General features: G+C 46.1%; 1 protein-coding gene across 1 annotated transcript in view; it reads right to left on the bottom strand.

Annotated features, from left to right (window-relative positions):
- Positions 1-24,300, bottom strand: part of NT5DC1 (5'-nucleotidase domain containing 1) — a 1,533,630-nt gene that overhangs the window by 384,891 nt on the left and 1,124,439 nt on the right. Inside the window, exon 10 of the mRNA XM_078648807.1 lies at positions 2,455-2,622. Within this exon, the coding sequence (XP_078504933.1) occupies positions 2,455-2,622 (168 nt within the window). The remainder of the gene's footprint in view (positions 1-2,454; positions 2,623-24,300) is intronic.

Raw genomic sequence — 24,300 nt, 5'->3', positions numbered from 1 at the left:
ATTTTAAGAGTTTCTCCTTTCTTCCTAATCTCTACTGTTATTCCTATCACATTTTTTCTAAGATACTTTTATAAAAACCTCTTAAGGTGCACATATGACACTGATAATTATATAAATATATATATAAATATATATATCCACAACACGAAGCTTGCCACTCGGTTACTCTCTAAGGTGAGTGCGGGGCATGCAGTTCAGCTACATTCTCTCATGCTAACTTATGATGGCCCAACGCGTTTCAAACTTTCGTCCTTTTTCACGAGCCTTCTGAGGAAGACACCAGCAGCGGTTAATGAAACACCATTCAGCTTTATTAAACACTGCCTCAGTGGGTGTGTGCCTCTGCTTCACCTGAGCAGTGCATTCTGGTAAATGTGGTGTTCATTAGCATCAATAATGTCCAAGTGGATGCTGCCCAATACCAGCTCACTCACTCTTGGGCCTCACGTTCCTTAATCGTTGCACCAACACCGTCGGGCTCCAAGGATCCGCTTTCATGCGGTGGGGCATCCTCGCGACCCGGCAACGGCCGCTATACATCCACAACACGAAGCTTGCCACTTGTAAAGACGCCACTCACGTTCGGTTACTCTCTAAGGTGAGGACACTATTGATGCTAATGAACACCACATTTAATGGTGTTTCATTAACCGCTGCTGGTGTCTTACTCAGAAGGCTCGTGAAAAAGGACGAAAGTTTGAAACGCGTTGGGCCATCATAAGTTAGCATGAGAGAATGTAGCTGAACTGCATGCCCCGCACTCACCTTAGAGAGTAACCGGACGTGAGTGGCGTCTTCAAAAGTGGCAAGCTTCGTATTGTGGATAAAAATATATATATATATATATATACACACACACACACACACACACATACACACTGGACTTTTTAAAGCGCAACCCAAATAGGAAGTGGTAGAGCATAGTACATAGTGTTCTATAATGGGTAAGGAATGATTCAAGATTGTGTACAAGTCACTGGTTGGTAGAAAGGAATGGGGAGGGGAGGCTTGGGGACGGGTTTCTGGAGGATTTCTATTGATGGATAATACATATTGGACACCGGTGGGGCTCTTGCTCCTTTCTGAGCTGCAGGAGAAATGAGGTGAGCTTGTTACATACGGTAAGCTGTTCCACATCCTGGATGCATGCATCAAGGTATCCAGGTGTCTCCTCCAATTTTCAGCTTGGCATTTTTTGGTTTTGATCCTGGATATGTTGTGTCTCCTTGCTTTATGGAGGCTGGTTGAAGTGGTTCATTTTCAGCCAGGTAGGCTCAGGTATTTGTGAGCATTGCCTTAAATGTGATACAGCATGCCTAGAAGATGGTCTGAGTGAGGAGGGTCACCCAGAGCAGGTCTCTCAGGCAGTGCTTAATTTGAGCCGGTGCTTTCAGGTGCTAGGCACCGGCACCTAATTGTCAACACCATGCTTAGAACAGTTGACCACATGGTGGCGCTGCTCATCTAATTTAGAGATGAGCAGAACAACGGATGTTTATTAACAAAATATACATTAAAACAGTGTTAATACCTGCCTCCCCAGCCATTCCTTTAGCTTTGGGGACATTAAATAATCTGAACTGTTGCATTTATATGCGAGGGAAATGGTTAGTAGACTTTTGGGCTGCGATGACAAAGGCGATGAGTGGTGCAAGCTGCAGAGGCCTCCTGGTCGGAGCTCTGGCACTTAATATTTTACAAATTAAGCACTGCTCTCAGGCTTTGGGTCATGTGGTCGGATTTAAATTAATTAATGAACTTGACCAAATACATGCTGTTGTAACTGCTTTTCTAAACACAGCTGATATCTGGATGTGGGAAGAAGCCTGGCTTGATTTAGTTTACTGATCGAAGACTTTCTGACACATGATATCTAGTAACTGAGTTTATTTCCAAGTGGAAAAATTAAGATTCAAACTCAAGTCTTCAGGGCTGAATATGGATGATTTATGAATTACGATAGACGAGGATAGGCACTGCATGCAGTTTACAAAGATATTTATGGTGGCCATGCAAAGCCTGTTTGAAAGTGATTTCATGCACCATTACTTACATTTTTGGGATTCAAGTTAATATAATCTTAGGCACTTATTTAGAGTTTGATGGACAGGATACTCCTTGAAAACATGACTGATATCCCGTCCGCCATATTCCTAGATTTAAAGGATAAAATGCGCTTGTAGTACGGTGGACGGGACATTTGTCATGTTTGTGATGGAGTAACCTGGTCACCAAATTCCAATTTAGGCCCTAGGACAGTCAATGGGACATGAGCAGTAAATATAACATTGCCAATTTTGTCAGCACTTACAACCATCATGTGCCTCCAACACATGAACTGTGAGTTCTTGTAAAGTGCAGCAAGTGTGACTGAACAGTGGTAGAGAAATGTCAAAAGAATGGTGCATTTTGTGATTGAATGATTGGATGAAAACCAGTGCACAGACCTCTTACCTCATATTTAACTCTCTTCTTTAAGGATTCAAACTTGGTTTCTTTATGCTCCTTATGCTCCATGTCATTGTTGTCTCTCAGCTCCTCCAGGACTAGGACAGTCTCCCAGTTACTGTAGTGATGAGCTGCGAAGATATCTGAGCGCATGCTGTCCCCAAAATAAACCACCTGCAGGGCAGACATCAAAGAAAGTGTTTTATTAGAAAACACCCCCACTCACAAAATACAAGATTACGTGAGCCATTTGGGTCCTAGACTTCTTTTCGCACATGATGGCTGATTGTGATTTTGAAATATCTATAATTGTGTATAATCCAACAGACTGAGCTGCATCTATTGTATCATAGGTCCCACCATTACTACTTGTGTCAAAGGTAAGCATTGCCAATGGATTTCCTCTTATAATCTGACAGCTGCTTAGATCATTCTAGAGAACAACCAGTACACATACACATACATCTAAAGAAGTTAATATTGATACAGACAAAATACATTGTAGAATCCTCAGATGGGATGGAAGGTAAGTGCTTCAACAGAAGAAAGCACAAGGACTGAGAGCACTGAAGAATGCATTAAGATGGGTACCCTACACTTACGCCCAGCTCACTTACTTTTTCAAATTGTGCGAAAAAACTACAACGGTTAGGTCCTTTGTCTTCAAAGACCTCTCATACAAGAATGATTCTAAGTAACTGCTGAGACCAGATCAGGTGGCAGGCTGTGCCAAACTCCATCAATTTTACAGTGTACAATGACCATATAGGGTTAGATGGCGGACTTCCTAAAAAGGAATGGTGAGAAGAAGGCGGTCCTAATTGCAAGAGGTGAAAACTTTACCTGGGACAGCGTTCAAAAGCCCATCTGGTTAGGATTCGTACCTGTGTCGGCACATCCGGCAGGTTAGAAACTAGGTGTGCCATTTGAATGTGACTTTTTTTATTTGAGGTTCAGGTCCAAAAGGCCTGTTTTCTACATCTGAAGTTCCTTTGTAATATCTTACCTTTTAATCTTGCTCAATGTGAGTGTTGTTTTTTATCATTGTCATTTTATGATATTGATTTATCGAAATAAAGTATTCTGACTGACTGACTGACTGCTCAGTGGAAAGCTGAGGTGATCAGGCCTGTGTGTTTTCCTGTTTAGACTACAGGAATACCTTGTATCTGTGCTTGCAAAATCCACTGATTGCCAGATTGTGGCAAATCCAAAATATGCTATAAGAACAATTGATGTAGAAAATGTTGAACAATGTCAAACATTCACCCCAGTACAGAGATCTGGGCCTAAATCCGTCATTTTTTTGCTTCCTATGCCATTCCAGTTCAAACCCAGCCATATGCAAATCAGTCTTGACCCTTCTCCCCATGGGAAAAGTCCAGCCTGAACTGCCAGGCCAGGTCCTCCGTGGACCAGAAACAATCATCCTGGGACTGGTTTTCGGGTTTCATCTCTCATTAGCCAGGCTAGCTTGATTCAAATGGCATGGAAAGCACGGGACCCACGTCTGGGCATACCAGTCCCACTCAGGGTGACAAATTCAAAGAGAACAATTGATGGACAAAATGTTGAACAATGTAAAAGATTCACTCCAGTACAGAGATCTGGGCCTTAATCCATCAGGGTATATTCACAAGCCCCTTGCGCCGCCGGTGCATCGATTTTATTGACGGACCTGCAGCGAAAATTTGGTGCTCCATATTTACATGAACATGTAAAGCCACTCTGCGTGGTTTTTCGTGTGTCCTTGTAAATACGGCCCCTTTTCCCGCAGCACTTTGCTTGAAATGGGCGTGCCATGGGTGTTGCTGTGGGTGTTTCCACACAACAACCATGGATTCTGCCGCATTCCTGGATTTACAAGGTTTCGTAAACCTGGGAATGTATCAGAATCCTATGCCTCCCCAGGGGAGGATTAAGGAGGTGAAACGAGAAGAAACACTTTTATTTCTCTTAGTTTTTTCCTCTTTCTGTGCGTGCTGCATTCTGTAGCACGCATAGAAAGAGGAAAATGCCTCTTGTGATTGCTTTTGTGCAGGAAGCCAACTGTGCGACAGCGCAGGAGAGAGCACAGGGCTCCGTCATATTGTTGTAAATATGACGCCTCCCTGTACTCTGAAAGTAACGCTGCATGGCAGAGCCAAATGGCTTGCGCACGTCACTGCGTTACTGTCTTGTAAAAAGGGCCTTTCGTTTTTTTGCTCCCCATGCCACTCCAGTTTAAACCCAGCCATATGCAAATCAGTCTTGGCTGGGTACAAACTGGGGTGGCTTGGTGGGCAAAAAATGATGGATTAAACTCAGATCTGTTGACTGGGGGTGAATATTTGCATTGTTCAGCATTCCGACCATCATCTGTTCTTTTTGCAAATCCAAAATATGGCAGTTAAGCTGGCTTGCAGTCTCCAAAAATATTATCATGTGCCAAAGGGTTGACTCTTGCTGCACTGGCTCCTAATTAATCTGAGAATTAATAGGTTATCTATTTGATCCATCAGTCACATAAAACTGGGTTGGCCTCCTATCTAATCTGTTGTTGCCTAATGCTTCTGTTAAGCTTCTGTGGGCAGGCGAACAAGACCTTCTCAGGGTTCCATACTTCAAGCAGGCTTGTTGCAGAGGAAGGCGGTTTCACCTTCGGGCTCTGAGCTTTGGAATATGCTACCCATACCCCTAGCTGGATTCTATTAATAACTATTTTAGGAAAGGCCCTGTTGTTGGAGTGCTATAAATTATTCTCCATTCTCTGTCAAAGATTATCTTGTACTAGTGGAAGGTGCAAGGCCATGTTCTGCTGAGGTCTCTCAGAACTGGGAAGATGAATGAGCTGTTCCTGAACTGCTGTTTATGTCTGGGTATCACTTGAAGGGCAACAAAGGATCTCCCCCCACTAGAGGAAATGTGGAGTCTTGCTCCTTGCTCAGTTAGAAAATTAAACTTGGAGAGATTGTGGGTTGTCCCAAGTTAAAAAGGTGGTCAAACTGTAAGCATTCACCTGTGTCAAAGACATCCTTTTTATGACAACATGGCTGAACTTCCTAATATGAGGCGCACTGTTATCTGCTCAATCTCTATGCCTACACATATTTCCCTTAGTAAATAAAATGCACTATGATTCGAGAATCGGACTTGCATCTTTAGGTAGGGTATAAATGGTGCCTTACCTTTATACACACTAAAATTAATAACATATTCCTTACTGACAGTCAAAGAGAAATATTACTGCAAAGGAGATTAAATGGGCAGATTATTGGCTTTGAAGGTGAAGCCGAGGGTCAATAGTAACCAGAATAGGAGTGAGGATAAAGTATCACTGGTGTGAGGGACAAAGACGACTTGTACCACGCCTACTAGAAGGACTTTTACTCAGAGGACGACAAAGTTTTTAGGTCGAGCCTAGACAGCACATGCACTGTCTCTTGACATGCTCAATTCAGTCTAAGGGCCAACAGCCCACTTCCATCTTCTGATTGGCTTTTGACGGTATCATTTAAAAAACATTGTTTCTAATTGGATAAAGGTTCCTGCTTGTCCCACCTTTTTTCAATTGCTGATTTCAATGGACCACCCCCAGAACGTGTCCTCTTTCACTTGTGCTATTGTATGTCTTGTCTTTGGAACTTTTTTTAGATTGACATCAAGAACTTCCAGCGAGACATGCTGTGACACTGCGCTATATCTTTATTTTAACACTGACACCGAGCACTTCCAGCGTGGCACGCCATTCTTTATCTTAAAGTATAGCGGACACACCTTTCTTTTATTCTGCATGGAGTGGCTCACCCACCTCCATTTTTATTAATTTAGAATAGACTTTAACACTCAGCGCAGCTCTTTTTTGGGAAACTGAGTTTAGCACACTAGAGCAATGCACACAAGGGCTTTCAAACAAAACAACCTAAGGTACGCAGCTGTGGGTGGTGAGGTGTACCGAGTTGGCATGAACCCATGCAGGAGGGCTTAGGTGTTCGCCCTCTCTGAACTCAGTCGTTTTCAGAAGAGGCCTCTCAGTACCTCAGCCGTTTTCAGGGAAAGAACACACCTCGCAAGGGTTTGGCTTGTTTACCACATTAATGACGGGACATATTTCAGCAGACAGGCCAGGGGGATTTTCCAGGCCGACTGTCTCGTTCTGGAACCAGCCTGAGCTAGTTGGACACTTCAGAGAACAAACAAATGCGGAGCCAGCCAAGATGTCACTAAGTGGAACAATAACCTTAAAGCGGGTTTAATATTTCTAATGCAACTATATGTTGGCTGGTTTTGAGCAGAGATCTTTCCTATTGCTTGATTGTTGTGCTCTTTCTAGGGCCTGATGTCTCAGTGAGATAAAACAGTGCTAGTGACATCTGTGAGGGGCCTACGGGTTACCGGTTGTCACAGGGCCAGTTCAGCCTTTCATCTTCCTGAGGTCTCTGTTTCCAGTGCCCTTAACCCCTTAAGTGCTGCCGTCGGCCAACGGTCGTCACGGGCACTACCTCCCCAGTGCTGCGTGCGACCGCTGGACGTCCAGTTCAGCACCGGATAATGGACAGCGCAGCACTGGGGAGGTTTGTTTACTAGCTCCCAAGTGGTTAAATTGGACATTAATAGCTCTTGTTATTTATAGTGCTTAGTGACATAAGCGTTACCCACCATTTTAAATGTGCTTTCACTATTCTATTGTAAGTGTGCAGGTTTTATTTTGTAAAAGAACGTTTGACTTTTAGGGATGTGGAATATCTATAGCCCGACGCCCAGGACATATTGTTTGTGGTCAAGGGCAACAAGTTTTCATGTGTATTTTGCTCTTAGGACAAGTAGGCCCAACCCCAGCACAAACCCTTTGGCTGCCAGATTGCAGTACCACATTAAGGATGAGGGAAGGGCACTGACTACAGTTAAGGTAATATTTATGTGCATATGTTTATGCTGTTCAAACTTGTATTGATGGTTCATTAATTAAAAGCCTTTAATATTAGGGTGAGCGCTTTAAGTACATTTATTAAGCTCTGACTGTACTACTGACAGTAGTTCAAGTACAGAAATGTGTACACACGTTTTCAAAGTTTAGCAATATGAGGCTGTGTAAAATGCTCCCAGAATGCTCTCTGATTTGATGCAAATATTTGTAGAAGCTTGAAAGTAAGATTGATGATTCTTTGCTTTCAAAATAAAATGTTCATAAAAAAATGAAGGCAGGAAAAAAAATATTTAGCTAAACTACTGTAACATTTCAGGTACCATTTCTTTGCAGCAATATTTAGTAACATGTGTTGGTGCATGCTAGTATTTCCCCCCAAAAAATCTTAATGGAAAATCAGTGAAACCAGTTTCAATAAGATTATGGGAAACAAAAATAAACAAGCACTGGCAAAACCAGTAGGTCTGAAATTGGTGGTCAGCTTTTTAATGTTGTCACTGTGTGACTTGTTTTGGCATGGTTTTTGTAAATCCTTATTGGTGTAGTAGCTGGCAGACCCTCATCCGCAAACATTGGCAAAAGCAAAACATTATTTTTGGTCTCAAAAAACACACACTGCTACAGTAGTTACTGGCACTGAACAAAACTACTTTGTGTGCCTTTATGTTTCTTGTGAAAGAGCAGAATGCTGTCACTCACAGTGAAGCCAGCCGATACAGAGAGAGACAGAATTTTAATAAACACAAAAAGTCACAGTCAACGCCAGACTAAATTAGGGGGCCAATTATTAAACAAAGTCTAAAAGTGCACTCATGGTATATGTCCTTGCATTAAGTGCAGCTATAAGGCGTTCATGAATTCCCAAGAATTTAGAGAAGTAGGACAAATAGTACTCCTAGAAAATATTTGTGAACTGAATTTTAGCATGAGCAAATATGCATGTGTAGATTTGCTCATGCGAAAAATCTGAGTGTTTGCAAGTTCGCTTTCCCTCCAACCACTTATTTCCCAACTGTAGAAGAAGGTTTACGTCTGCCATTGTCAGGAGAAAATTTCCAAAATTTCTCAGTATGGGAAAAGATTAGAGAAGAATTGTTGAAAACCCTTAAAACATGCAAGTTAGTAAATCTGCACAGACTCAAAAGGGCATTCTAACTCTGGAACTATTTCTTACCACTACCTTCAACTCCAGTATGTAGATCGGTGGAAACCTGGAAACATAAGGGGAATACAAGTATTCAAACACTACTATGGTATGAGCCCTGGCATAATCAGAGAGGCTATATTGGAGCTCTTATGTAATGAGATTGCAGCCATAATTTGGTGCTGCAATAAATGGCACCAAAGGGACAAGTGGATTTTGTTACAGGACCAGTAGATTTATGAAGCAACATGCTCCATGAACAAGTAGATATTTCATTAAGCAACTCTCTGTCAATGAGAAATTAATCAGTAAAATTGAAAAATGCAAAGCAAAAAATGTAAATAAATTATAAGATTTAGAATATGTAACAGATTATCTACGTGACGTTATGCAAATAAAAATGTACTGCCTCTATAATCAATGCAAAAAAAGTACCCAAAGAAATATTATCATTAAATAATGAAGAGATACTATGGTAATACTACTGTATTTGTTTGTTCACTGTATAGCAAAAGATGATTTATAACTGACTATTTAGACACAATGAGTTGCAGTTATCAAAAAATAATTGCAAAAAACAGTCAAACTAATGTTCTTTCAGGGAGTTTTTCACATACCGCCATCAGCCAAGCACACCACACAATTACACAACTAACAACACAAATACAACACATCTCCACATCGCACTTCAACAAACACTATCACCTCTCCAACACACGCACCACTATCTCATACTACCACTACCTCCTCTCCTCTCATCTCACAATTAAACTGTTGCCTCGCATCCCTCCCACACACTCCCTATAACCTATCTGAACTGCCTACTAACACATACTACCTACCTTTACATCCTCGTACTGCGTTTAACTACACCTCACACCACCCCCCAAAATAACCCTCCCACATCTCCCTCTTTCATGCTCTCTCTCACAACACTATCTCGCGCTCTCACACACTAATCCAGAATTTATATTAGTTCACTTGATATCTTTCTACACACTTTCAATACCATAACTTTCAAACAATAACACACACTCTCCTCCTCTTCTTTCACTATCTTCTGAATACACAACTGCAGCCTCTTTAAACATCTATGACATTCTCTCCCCTTCTATCTATTTCTCACACACTATTGATACTACTTTGCCTACAGTTCATTCACCACTTCATACACAAACTACCTATCACTCTCATTCTTACTTTCTATCTACTTTATACACTTCCTCAGTCCTAGATACCACATATGTACAATACACAAATACACTACACACCACACAACTACAACCCACACAATTCCACAACTAATCATTCAAATTCAGACCACATCATTCCACTACAAACAACATACATCCACTCCACTACAAACAACTAAACATAAATAAAGAATAAAATCATTTACAATGGCAAAAACTCAAACTTTCCTAAATTCGAGAACGATTGCATTACACATGGTAGACCACTGCAGATAGAGACACTGGACGCAGACACAAACCAAAAGGGAGCGTTGAGGATTATATGAAGCTTGAAGGCAAAAGAGGACAGGGCCCAGATGGCTTAATAAGTGAATTTTACATGAATTTCAATGGCCAATTGGGCAGTGCTTGACATTTTCAACGCTTGGATGCAGAGAAATGGTCATATACAGACCTATCACACTGTTAAAATTAAATGCAAAGGATATCTTAGCCAACATGTTAAAAGTACTGGTGCTGGACTGGATAAACACTGATCATGCTGGGTTTGTGCAGGAGGGGCAAGCTTTGGCAAAGTACAAAAAACACAAAAAAAATCAATTAAGAAACAGGAAGGTCGATTGTGGTTCGATGGATTCTGAAAAAAACCTTTGAGTGAGTTGGAGATATCTCAGAGCCATTTCAGAAAATGTGCAATGGAGTTCATTGACTTAATGTACCATCATTTGCTAAAGAGGGAGTGATTAGTGTATTCTCCAGACAATTCTCAGTGAGCACAAGCACTAGGCAGGGGTGTCCTTTGTCACCATGGATGCATGAGGTGAAACCTCATGATTAAAGGTGTAGTGTTTGGAGGGCAGGAATACACATTGTCGTTGTTTGTGGATGATGATCTCCTATCTATGACAGATATGGTCAGCTCATTAATACCCTTTATAATGTTGATTGAAGAATACAGTATGGCATGGCATTTAACAAATATGAAAATTATGAGAAGACAATAGCTCTAAAAAGGAAGAAGATACGCTTTGAGGTGGCAAAAAAAGCTGAAAAGTCGGTACAATATTTAGGAATTAATGTAACCACAAAAATAGGTGGAATATATAGAACATATATAGGTTATCTGTTTTGAGAACTTAGGGATGATTTCACAATGTGGTACTACATATAGAACAAGTTACCTAAACTTAGATAGACTCTATCTAACCCCAGATTTCTTATCTTAGAATATTCCCCAGTTGTCCGAGTGGATCAGTAAAATCTTGAGCAGTACCACTGTGCACAAGTAGGTGGAGTCGTTTGTCTTAGCGTCGGTGTTGTCTATGTTGGAAGTGACCCCGCAGTGCCTGTATAAGCACCACGCCTGCAGGTTGACATCAATTTCTATTGTGACAATTTCCATGCCAAAAACACATCGCCACATAAAAAACAATGTACATTGTTGACCAGTGTGCAGTATCTTACGGGTTCTTAGCTCGCAAGAGCAGGAAGGAGCCAAGGGCTGGTGAGGAATATGCGGTTAGAGTCTCTACCAGATAAGGCATTACTGAAAGTAAGTAAATTGTTCATCTGACAAAGATTTCAAACCACAAATTGCTCACCATAGAATAGATACCCCAGCAATACCTCCCCTGAAGTGAGACTGAGAACTGGCAAGACCAAAGAGTCCTGGTGGAATGAACAGGTGCCTGGCTGTCAAGGCAGTAGAGTTTGGTGAACATGTGTAGAGATGCCTGTGTAGCTGCCTGACAGCTGGGCAGGACGGGTACACTGAGCATTAATGCAGTACTGGCAGTCTTGGCCTTGGTGGAGTGAGCTTGCAAGCCCTCAGAGCGTAATGTCTTCGCCAGTGCACAGCAGAGTTTTATGGAGAGTACTATCCATCTAGAGATGGATTATTTCTAAATAGCCTTGCCCTTCTTTGCTTTGGCAAATCCAATAAAGAGATGAAAGTCCACCTGACATTCTTTGGCCCAATCAATGTAGAAGGAGAGAGCTCTCCTAAGGTCTAGGAGATGAAGACTCTCCTTGGAAGGATGGAGAGGGGCATAGAAAGCAGGTAAAGTGATTATCTGGCAAACATGAAAGGGAGTGACCACTTTTGACAAGAAAGAGACACATGTGTGGAGGGCCAGCTTATATGGAAAGAAAGTGGTGTATGGAGGGTGGACCGACAGAGACTGAAGCTCACTGACCTTCCTGGCCGATGCAACTGCCACCAGGAAACATTTTTAGTAGTCAGGAGCAACAGAGGATAACTATGTAGAGGCTCAGATGGGGTACACATAAGATCAAAATCTTCAACTGTCGTTGTTCAATCTCGATTCTTGAAGGTCAAGCACGCACAGGTTAGGTGCAGGACTCTGTCCTGCTGCTGCGACATGAGATCCTCCCAAGGGAGCAGCCTTATCAGAGGAAAGCTGCTCAGGAGTTCTGGATACCAAACTCTATGAGCCAAATCCAGAGCTACTTTGATGACTATGGCTCAGTAGGTCCTGATCTTCTTGAGAACACAGGGTAGTAGTGGTATTGGCAGAAAAGCTATAGGAGTCCCAAGGTCCTCTGTAAGCGAAATGTATCTCAGTATAAGAGTCGCCTAGGAAACTCCACCGCGCAGAAGTGCAGAGATTGTGCGATATCAGTGGTGGTGAACAGATCGCGCCAAGGCTCTCCTCACTCTAGGAAGAAACCCTGCACCACCTCCAGATGCAGACACCATTCATGATTCATTAGGCAGCATCAGCTGGGCTCGTCTGGACTGGCGCTCAAACGGCCCACCAGGTGCTGCACAGCCAGGATGATATCCTGGCGCTCCAGCCAAGTCCAGAGATGCAAGGCCTCTTGGCAGAAGGTTGGCATCCCCACCCCACCCTGTTTGTTGCAGTCCATAGACACCTAAGCCAACCACCCATTGATGAGCAGAAGGAAGGCTTTTAGTGCCAAACAGGTAGCACTCATGTAAGCTCGGGGTGGGGAAGGGAGAGGGGTCTGCCGCTGACCCAATCACGGTTTGTCAGCTACCACTGCAGGTCTTTCACAGTTCCCTCCGATATCTGAACCAGGTCGGAAAGATCCCTCTGATGCTGCGCCCACTGGGACTTTAGTTCCCATTGCAGAACCTGCATATGCCAATAGGCATGCTTTACTAGAAGGATGCAGGAGGCCATGAGGCTTAGCAGCCTCAGAGTCAGTCTCACTTAAATCCAGGATAGAGACTGAAACTTCAGAATCATACCCTGAATATCCTGGACTTGCTGCTCCAGAGGGTAGGGGCGGAACTGCACTGTTTCCAGAATGGTTGCAATGAAAGGGAGTGTCTCAAAGGGAGTCAGATGTAACTGTGCCACGTTGATAGTGAACCCTAGCGAATGCAGGTGATTTTATGTAGTCTGGAGGTGGGTGACGACAGCCTGGGGCGAGTCCGCCTTCAACAACCAGTCATCAAGGTATGGGAAGACTCTGACCCCTGACATTCGTAGTTGTGCTGCAACAACGATCATCACTTTCATGAACACCCATGGGGCACTTGTAAGCCTTAAGGGAGCACAGCTAACTGAAAATGCTTGCGGTCCACTGTGAAACGCAGGTAAGGCTTGTGGACCAGCAGTATGGGGATTTGAAAATATGTATCCTGCAGGTCCAACACTACCATACAACTTCCAGGATCCAGGGCAGACAAGACCTGAGCCAGTGTGAGCATCTTGAACTTCTCTTTCCATAGAAAGGCGATGAGGGTTCCTTTTCAGGCAACGCAGTGAGAATCTGGAACTCCCTTCCGCCTCTGCTCCGGACCACCGCCTCCTCCCAGGCCTTCAAAAGGGACCTCAAAGTTCTCCTCCTCCAGAGACACCTCCAAAAGTAATTCATGTCCTCTTGTTATTTGGAGGAAGACTTCCCACTACTGATAATTTCCACGACCATGGAAGTGCCTTCCCAGGGTATTCCTGGGGTTGGAGTGTCTGCCTCTTTGGAGTATTTTCCATGTACTTGTGTTTGGTGCCCTTGTGTAACATGCACACACCACTTTGCCCTTGTAACACACGGTTTGCTACCTCTCACATGTTTTTACCTTTGATACTGGCACAAGTGCCTCCTTTGCCTACATAACGCTTGTTCTTGTGCCTGAGTGTCTAGCACCTTTTGCAGTATTATACCTCAAATGATACTTTGTTTTCTCTTGTAACTGCACACTTGTCACTTTTTCCTCCTGTGCATTTTTTACTACCTCATGTATTTTTGGCTGCTCACAATTTTTACTACCTCATGTATTTTGTTTGCTCACAATTGTCACTATTACCTTTACTACCTCATGTATTTTTGGTTGCCACACTTTTTACTACCTCATGTATTTTGTTTGCTCACACATGTCACTATTACCTTTTGTAACGTAATGTGTGCTTTTGTAATCTGTTCTTTTGTAATGTCTCTCATTATGTTTCATTTCTGTTCCTTTTGTGAAGCGCTCTGACACCTTCGGGTAAAGTCCACGCTATATAAAAATGCATAAATAAATAAATAAAGAGGACACAGATCTAGGATAGGGCGAAGACCTCTGTTCTTCTTTGGCATCAGACAGTAGCAGGAATAGTAACCACGCCCTACTTCTGGTGCGGGCGCCCTGTCAATGACTCCTTTGGCCAAAAGAGCTTACACTTCCTGATGGAGTGAGGAGAGAAGATCCTCCATCAGCCATTCAAGGGATGGCAGCAATGCCTGAGGTGTTTCTTGAAATGGTAGGGCGTACCCTGTCTGCACAATCTGAAGCACTCAGATGTCGTGGTGATCGCCGACCATTGGGCAGGTGGTGCCTGATCCTGCCACCAATTGGATGACTGTGTAGAATGGAGGACTCACTAAAAAAGGTTTGCGGCTGTGGTAGCCGGAGAGGTGAAGTATTGAACAACATGTAGGTTAGGGCTATCACATCCTTTGAGGGATCCTTGATCTCATCCTTGAAAGGACTAAGTGGCCTCTGGAGTAGCAGGGTTTGACTACAATTGCGAGCCCACAAAAAGTGACACAGCTGTGTCCTTGGTATGGGCGAAAGGACCGCTGTTGGCGGGGCCAGTCAGAGAAAGGCCTGGCGGTAAGTTGGCTCTCCGGAACGGCTCAAGTGCTGTGTCAGCTTTGTCACTAAACAACTGGAAACTATCAAATGCCATGTCAATGAGTGAAAATTGAATCCTGCTGACTGCAACAAGGCATGGGGGCGCAGTGCCACTGTGGAGGCCATGGCGCTACTTAAAGAGTCTGTGGTGTCCAATCCTCAACAGATAGCAGATTGAGCTGCGTCCCGGCTGTCAATTAGGGCTTGATTAATAACGGCTCATTCCTCCCCTGGGAGCATGGGAAGCAGCTGATACCACAGAATACCATAGGGCACAGGAAAAACGGACCAAGAGGTATGCAGTTTTAACTGGCCACAGATGCAGGCTGGTGGAGGAGAAGATGCATTTGCCAAAGGCATCCATCCTCTTAGATTCCCGATCTGGTGGAGTGGATGGGATGAACTTGGGATTGGCTTTAGCCCTGGAGGCCTGGATGACCAGTCTCTCTGAGGAGGGGTGCTAGCAGAGAAAAGCTGGTCTCCTGGAGCCAGCCTATGTCAGCAGGCAGTCATGCTGTGCACAGGAGTCCCTGTACAAGGATTAGCCTATGGCCCTAGGAGAATCTCAGTGAGAGCTTCATTGATGGTAAAAGGGGCTCAGCTGAGCTCGCTCATGGATGAAGCAGCTCTGTCAAGACATTCGGCTTGATTTCGACTGCAGGCAGTTGTGGCTTCACCACCTCCACTGTCCGATGTTTGGCCGGGAGGCGCAAACATGCCAGTGTCTGAGGAAGTTTCCAGACCACAGGCGTCACCCAGCTCCTCAAACCAGTTAAAATCTCGTGGGTCCTCCTCCAGGGGACCCATCCCTTCCTCCTCAGCATGTCCTTCTGGGAAGAATATAGCATCTAAGAGGGACAGAGGGATGTGCAGGGGCTGGTATGGCCCACACAGCTCTGACATAGATGTTGAGCAGCACTTGTGAGGCCCCAGGTCAGAGTCAGGGATAATGATGGGCTTGTCATCATCGAATGGCATCATGTGTATAGATGCCGGGAAAGGTGTAGATGGAGGTTCAGATCTGGGTTAGAATTCAGAGGGCCCAGCTGATGTCAATGCAGGCCCGCCAGCGGTCATCCACCAGGGGCACCTCTCGACTCCAAGGGGCCTGAGGATGCACCAGAAGGATTCAGCATCCCACAAATAGTGTGCGTGACATAATAGCACTACTTCAACTGAGCAGGAGTAGCTCCGGTGCTGGAAAACTCCTGGTAGTTTGGGGTAAAGGCCAGACACATGCTACGCTGGAGGTGTGAGAGGGCAGGGTCTCAAAGAAAGAGGCCAGGGTGGTGGAAGCTTAAGAAATTTTAACTTCTTCTTTCTATATTTTTCAACTCTATCCCCTTTTGAAGATGCCGTCGTCAACCTCGATGAAGAGTACAAACAGAAGCAGTCCCAGGAACCGTCCTGAGATCTCCCTCTGGAGATAATTGAAAACGAGGCTGGGCCTTCTTTTGCTGCATTATCAGAAGCTTCGTTGATTGCTGTTGGATTGCCTTTGGGTGCATGGATTGGCATTTAGCGCAATACTTGGGGTCATGATGGATCCCAGGCACCAGAGGCAAATGAGGTGCTTATCTGATACCGACATCTGCCAATGACAGTTACCACAAGGCTTAAAACCCATAGGCTTCAGAGGGGATATGACCCTACACACAGGGAGGAACAGCTAAAAAAGGATTTGACTAAAAGTTAAAAAAAAGTGGCCATGGTAGCTCTCCGGATCCACGCTTTGGTGTGGAAATAAAGGAACTGATGACAGGGTGCTGAGTTGGGGCTTATATGGGCACCGCGCCTCACTTCTGACGTGGACGACACCAACGTGAAGCCGAACATCACTACCTACCGGCGGGCAGAGGTACTGTTGAAGATTTTCAGGATCCAGTCTGACCCCTGGGGAATATTCTAAAGTGAGGATTCTGTGGTTATAATGTTTTTTTAACAGATAATATATCTTTGGTGGCAAGGAAAGCCTCCTCTACACATGGCCTGTAAAGTGAAGGCATGTCGGATACAAAAGGGTCTTGTCTTCACGTATATACAAGCCAACTTTAGGATGCCACAAGTGCAATTCCTTGAGTAGTGGAGCCTAAGAGAATCCTTCAAATACTGGGTTCATATGGACAGATCTGTGGCCAGTAGGATGATATTATATGTAATATTGCTGCCAAAACAAAAATTGCAACAGAAGCTTGGGGAGAGGATGTGGTCTTACGGCTAGAGCGGTCGACCTCGAAGCTGGGGATCCGGGGTCGAATCTTGGCAACGAGGGAGGCTCAACATCCTGTGATTCTGTGCCTAACAAAAATGAATGTGTCCATCTGTACAAAACTGGTGCTCATGTAAAGCCCTCTGATACCTGATATCTTTGGGTCGAGTTCACGCTATATAAAACTCTAAAAAAAAAAAATCACAAAAAGGTGGATGTCAGAGATGCTTCATCGCCTATGTCAGGGCCTTTGCCCCGCATAGTGACCCCAGATGGGGAGCCGCTCTTGGAGCCTGATGTGATAGCTGGTAGTTTTGCTTCGTACTATGAGACCTTGTATGCGCCCCGGGAGTGTGTGGAGGCGGAGATGGTGCAGCGGTTTATAGATGACCTCCCTCCGAGGGCCGTCACGGACGAGGTTTGAGATGCGTTGGACCGCCCTCTGACGGATGACGAGCTGGCCACGGCTTTGGGTGAACTGAACCCGGGTAAGGCGCCGGGCCCAACGGGTTCCCGAGCTAATTTTTTCGACAATATGCGACGCAGTTGACTCCCCACTTCCGGCCGGTCATTGAAGAGGCGCACGAAGGTGGCATGCTGCCCCCAGATTGGAGACATGTGGAGGTAGTCGTGTTCCTGAAGCCGGGGCAGCCTCCGGAGAGACATGAGTCCTACCGTCCAATCTCATTGCTTAATATAGAGGCCACGATACTGGCCAAGGCCCTGGCGAATCGACTTAAAACCCATATCACAGACCTGGTCCACCCAGACCAAGCCGGATTTATGCCACAACGTGCCACTCGTCATAATATCAGACGAGCTCAGGTAGCGATTTCGGCCTGGCGGGGATTGGGAGAACGGGCCGCATTGCTAATGGCAGACATGGATAGACTTTGACTCCCTGAGCTGGACATATTTATTTATTTGCCCTATTGGGGCGTCTGAATCTTGGCCCCCGCTTTTTGGCTTATGTAAAGCTCTTATACACAGACCTCACAGCGGCGGTGTGAGTGGGCGGAGGGATATCCCGCTCCTTTTGCATCCAGCGGGGGACGAGACAGGGCTGCCCCCTCTCCCCATATTTATTTGCACTCGCGATGGAACCCCTCGCGGCGTGGGTGCGGATCGACGCTCAGTTAAGGGGATTTCAGTGGTCGACCGATGTGGCTGATAGGATAGCCCTCTACGCAGATGATGTGCTGTTTTTCCTTACTGATCTGGAGCGTAAGGGGCCTCGCATTCTGCGCATCCTACAAATTTTCGGCGAAATGTCGGGCCTCTACATGAACCCTGGGAAGTCTACCCTCTGGATCCTGGGGGGTCCGCAGCCGGTTGGAGAGTGGGCGAAGGGAATCCAGGTTGCAGCGGAGGGCGTGAAATACCTGGGGGTGTTTCTCACGGAGGACGCGACCGTGGCCCGGGAACGCAATATAGCCCCGGTGTGGGAGCGCACTCGAGAGGACCTTAAGGTGTGGGCCAGAATGCCGCTCTCTATTCAAGGCAGATCCGCCATCTTTAAGATGGTTGCAAAAAACACAGTTGATGGACAGAATGTAGAACAATGTCATACATTCACCCCAGTACAAAGATCTGGGCCTAAATCCATCGTTTTTTTGCACTCCACACCACCCTGGGTTAGACACTGGCTATATGCAAATCAGCTCTGACCCTGTGCCTCATGGGAACAGTCCAGTCCGAACTACCAAGCCATATCTTTCCCAGACCGGAATCAAGCATCCAAGGACCGGTTTCTGGCTATCAGCCTTCATCAGCCTGGATAGCTTGACTCCAGTGGTGTGGAGAGCCTGGGACTCACGTCTGAGCATACCCAGCCACTCGGGGTGAAAATTGCAAAAAACAGTTGATGGACAGAATGTAGAACAATGTCATACATTCACCCCAGTACAAAGATCTGGGCCTAAATCCATCGTTTTTTTGCACTCCACACCACCCTGGGTTAGACACTGGCTATATGCAAATCAGCTCTGACCCTGTGCCTCATGGGAACAGTCCAGTCCGAACTACCAAGCCATGTCTTTCCCAGACCGGAATCAAGCATCCAAGGACCGGTTTCTGGCTATCAGCCTTCATCAGCCTGGATAGCTTGACTCCAGTGGTGTGGAGAGCCTGGGACTCACGTCTGAGCATTCCCAGCCCACTCGGGGTGAAAATTGCAAAAAACACAGTTGATGGACAGAATGTAGAACAATGTCATACATTCACCCCAGTACAAAGATCTGGGCCTAAATCCATCGTTTTTTTGCACTCCACACCACCCTGGGTTAGACACTGGCTATATGCAAATCAGCTCTGACCCTGTGCCTCATGGGTACAGTCCAGTCCGAACTACCAAGCCATGTCTTTCCCAGACCGGAATCAAGCATCCAAGGACCGGTTTCTGGCTATCAGCCTTCATCAGCCTGGATAGCTTGACTCCAGTGGTGTGGAGAGCCTGGGACTCACGTCTGAGCATACCCAGCCCACTCGGGGTGAAAATTGCAAAAAACACAGTTGATGGACAGAATGTAGAACAATGTCATACATTCACCCCAGTACAAAGATCTGGGCCTAAATCCATCGTTTTTTTGCACTCCACACCACCCTGGGTTCGACACTGGCTATATGCAAATCAGCTCTGACCCTGTGCCTCTTGGGAACAGTCCAGTCCGAACTACCAAGCCATGTCTTTCCCAGACCGGAATCAAGCATCCAAGGACCGGTTTCTGGCTATCAGCCTTCATCAGCCTGGATAGCTTGACTCCAGTGGTGTGGAGAGCCTGGGACTCACGTCTGAGCATTCCCAGCCCACTCGGGGTGAAAATTGCAAAAAACACAGTTGATGCACAGAATGTAGAACAATGTCATACATTCACCCCAGTACAAAGATCTGGGCCTAAATCCATCGTTTTTTTGCACTCCACACCACCCTGGGTTAGACACTGGCTATATGCAAATCAGCTCTGACCCTGTGCCTCATGGGAACAGTCCAGTCCGAACTACCAAGCCATGTCTTTCCCAGACCGGAATCAAGCATCCAAGGACCGGTTTCTGGCTATCAGCCTTCATCAGCCTGGATAGCTTGACTCCAGTGGTGTGGAGAGCCTGGGACTCACGTCTGAGCATACCCAGCCCACTCGGGGTGAAAATTGCAAAAAACACAGTTGATGGACAGAATGTAGAACAATGTCATACATTCACCCCAGTACAAAGATCTGGGCCTAAATCCATCGTTTTTTTGCACTCCACACCACCCTGGGTTACACACTGGCTATATGCAAATCAGCTCTGACCCTGTGCCTCATGGGAACAGTCCAGTCCGAACTACCAAGCCATGTCTTTCCCAGACCGGAATCAAGCATCCAAGGACCGGTTTCTGGCTATCAGCCTTCATCAGCCTGGATAGCTTGACTCCAGTGGTGTGGAGAGCCTGGGACTCACGTCTGAGCATACCCAGCCCACTCGGGGTGAAAATTGCAAAAAACACAGTTGATGGACAGAATGTAGAACAATGTCATACATTCACCCCAGTACAAAGATCTGGGCCTAAATCCATCGTTTTTTTGCACTCCACACCACCCTGGGTTAGACACTGGCTATATGCAAATCAGCTCTGACCCTGTGCCTCATGGGAACAGTCCAGTCCGAACTACCAAGCCATGTCTTTCCCAGACCGGAATCAAGCATCCAAGGACCGGTTTCTGGCTATCAGCCTTCATCAGCCTGGATAGCTTGACTCCAGTGGTGTGGAGAGCCTGGGACTCACGTCTGAGCATTCCCAGCCCACTCGGGGTGAAAATTGCAAAAAACACAGTTGATGGACAGAATGTAGAACAATGTCATACATTCACCCCAGTACAAAGATCTGGGCCTAAATCCATCGTTTTTTTGCACTCCACACCACCCTGGGTTAGACACTGGCTATATGCAAATCAGCTCTGACCCTGTGCCTCATGGGTACAGTCCAGTCCGAACTACCAAGCCATGTCTTTCCCAGACCGGAATCAAGCATCCAAGGACCGGTTTCTGGCTATCAGCCTTCATCAGCCTGGATAGCTTGACTCCAGTGGTGTGGAGAGCCTGGGACTCACGTCTGAGCATACCCAGCCCACTCGGGGTGAAAATTGCAAAAAACACAGTTGATGGACAGAATGTAGAACAATGTCATACATTCACCCCAGTACAAAGATCTGGGCCTAAATCCATCGTTTTTTTGCACTCCACACCACCCTGGGTTCGACACTGGCTATATGCAAATCAGCTCTGACCCTGTGCCTCTTGGGAACAGTCCAGTCCGAACTACCAAGCCATGTCTTTCCCAGACCGGAATCAAGCATCCAAGGACCGGTTTCTGGCTATCAGCCTTCATCAGCCTGGATAGCTTGACTCCAGTGGTGTGGAGAGCCTGGGACTCACGTCTGAGCATTCCCAGCCCACTCGGGGTGAAAATTGCAAAAAACACAGTTGATGGACAGAATGTAGAACAATGTCATACATTCACCCCAGTACAAAGATCTGGGCCTAAATCCATCGTTTTTTTGCACTCCACACCACCCTGGGTTAGACACTGGCTATATGCAAATCAGCTCTGACCCTGTGCCTCATGGGAACAGTCCAGTCCGAACTACCAAGCCATGTCTTTCCCAGACCGGAATCAAGCATCCAAGGACCGGTTTCTGGCTATCAGCCTTCATCAGCCTGGATAGCTTGACTCCAGTGGTGTGGAGAGCCTGGGACTCACGTCTGAGCATACCCAGCCCACTCGGGGTGAAAATTGCAAAAAACACAGTTGATGGACAGAATGTAGAACAATGTCATACATTCACCCCAGTACAAAGATCTGGGCCTAAATCCATCGTTTTTTTGCACTCCACACCACCCTGGGTTACACACTGGCTATATGCAAATCAGCTCTGACCCTGTGCCTCATGGGAACAGTCCAGTCCGAACTACCAAGCCATGTCTTTCCCAGACCGGAATCAAGCATCCAAGGACCGGTTTCTGGCTATCAGCCTTCATCAGCCTGGATAGCTTGACTCCAGTGGTGTGGAGAGCCTGGGACTCACGTCTGAGCATACCCACCCCATTCGGGGTGAAAATTGCAAAAAACACAGTTGATGGACAGAATGTAGAACAATGTCATACATTCACCCCAGTACAAAGATCTGGGCCTAAATCCATCGTTCTTTTGCACTCCACACCACCCTGGGTTAGACACTGGCTATATGCAAATCAGCTCTGACCCTGTGCCTCATGGGAACAGTCCAGTCCGAACTACCAAGCCATGTCTTTCCCAGACCGGAATCAAGCATCCAAGGACCGGTTTCTGGCTATCAGCCTTCATCAGCCTGGATAGCTTGACTCCAGTGGTGTGGAGAGCCTGGGACTCACGTCTGAGCATACCCAGCCCACTCGGGGTGAAAATTGCAAAAAACACAGTTGATGGACAGAATGTAGAACAATGTCATACATTCACCCCAGTACAAAGATCTGGGCCTAAATCCATCGTTTTTTTGCACTCCACACCATCCTGGGTTAGACACTGGCTATATGCAAATCAGCTCTGACCCTGTGCCTCATGGGAACAGTCCAGTCCGAACTACCAAGCCATGTCTTTCCCAGACCGGAATCAAGCATCCAAGGACCGGTTTCTGGCTATCAGCCTTCATCAGCCTGGATAGCTTGACTCCAGTGGTGTGGAGAGCCTGGGACTCACGTCTGAGCATACCCAGCCCACTCGGGGTGAAAATTGCAAAAAACACAGTTGATGGACAGAATGTAGAACAATGTCATACATTCACCCCAGTACAAAGATCTGGGCCTAAATCCATCGTTTTTTTGCATTCCACACCACCCTGGGTTAGACACTGGCTATATGCAAATCAGCTCTGACCCTGTGCCTCATGGGAACAGTCCAGTCCGAACTACCAAGCCATGTCTTTCCCAGACCGGAATCAAGCATCCAAGGACCGGTTTCTGGCTATCAGCCTTCATCAGCCTGGATAGCTTGACTCCAGTGGTGTGGAGAGCCTGGGACTCACGTCTGAGCATTCCCAGCCCACTCGGGGTGAAAATTGCAAAAAACACAGTTGATGGACAGAATGTAGAACAATGTCATACATTCACCCCAGTACAAAGATCTGGGCCTAAATCCATCGTTTTTTTGCACTCCACACCACCCTGGGTTAGACACTGGCTATATGCAAATCAGCTCTGACCCTGTGCCTCATGGGAACAGTCCAGTCCGAACTACCAAGCCATGTCTTTCCCAGACCGGAATCAAGCATCCAACGACCGGTTTCTAGCTATCAGCCTTCATCAGCCTGGATAGCTTGACTCCAGTGGTGTGGAGAGCCTGGGACTCACGTCTGAGCATACCCAGCCCACTCGGGGTGAAAATTGCAAAAAACACAGTTGATGGACAGAATGTAGAACAATGTCATACATTCACCCCAGTACAAAGATCTGGGCCTAAATCCATCGTTTTTTTGCACTCCACACCACCCTGGGTTAGACACTGGCTATATGCAAATCAGCTCTGACCCTGTGCCTCATGGGAACAGTCCAGTCCGAACTACCAAGCCATGTCTTTCCCAGACCGGAATCAAGCATCCAAGGACCGGTTTCTGGCTATCAGCCTTCATCAGCCTGGATAGCTTGACTCCAGTGGTGTGGAGAGCCTGGGACTCACGTCTGAGCATACCCAGCCCACTCGGGGTGAAAATTGCAAAAAACACAGTTGATGGACAGAATGTAGAACAATGTCATACATTCACCCCAGTACAAAGATCTGGGCCTAAATCCATCGTTTTTTTGCACTCCACACCACCCTGGGTTAGACACTGGCTATATGCAAATCAGCTCTGACCCTGTGCCTCATGGGAACAGTCCAGTCCGAACTACCAAGCCATGTCTTTCCCAGACCGGAATCAAGCATCCAAGGACCGGTTTCTGGCTATCAGCCTTCATCAGCCTGGATAGCTTGACTCCAGTGGTGTGGAGAGCCTGGGACTCACGTCTGAGCATACCCAGCCCACTCGGGGTGAAAATTGCAAAAAACACAGTTGATGGACAGAATGTAGAACAATGTCATACATTCACCCCAGTACAAAGATCTGGGCCTAAATCCATCGTTTTTTTGCACTCCACACCACCCTGGGTTAGACACTGGCTATATGCAAATCAGCTCTGACCCTGTGCCTCATGGGAACAGTCCAGTCCGAACTACCAAGCCATGTCTTTCCCAGACCGGAATCAAGCATCCAAGGACCGGTTTCTGGCTATCAGCCTTCATCA

The sequence above is a fragment of the Lissotriton helveticus genome, chromosome 6 (genome assembly GCF_964261635.1).
Source record: "Lissotriton helveticus chromosome 6, aLisHel1.1, whole genome shotgun sequence".
NCBI classification, from domain to species: Eukaryota; Metazoa; Chordata; class Amphibia; order Caudata; family Salamandridae; genus Lissotriton; species Lissotriton helveticus.
This window is presented reverse-complemented; position numbering and strand designations above follow the sequence as displayed.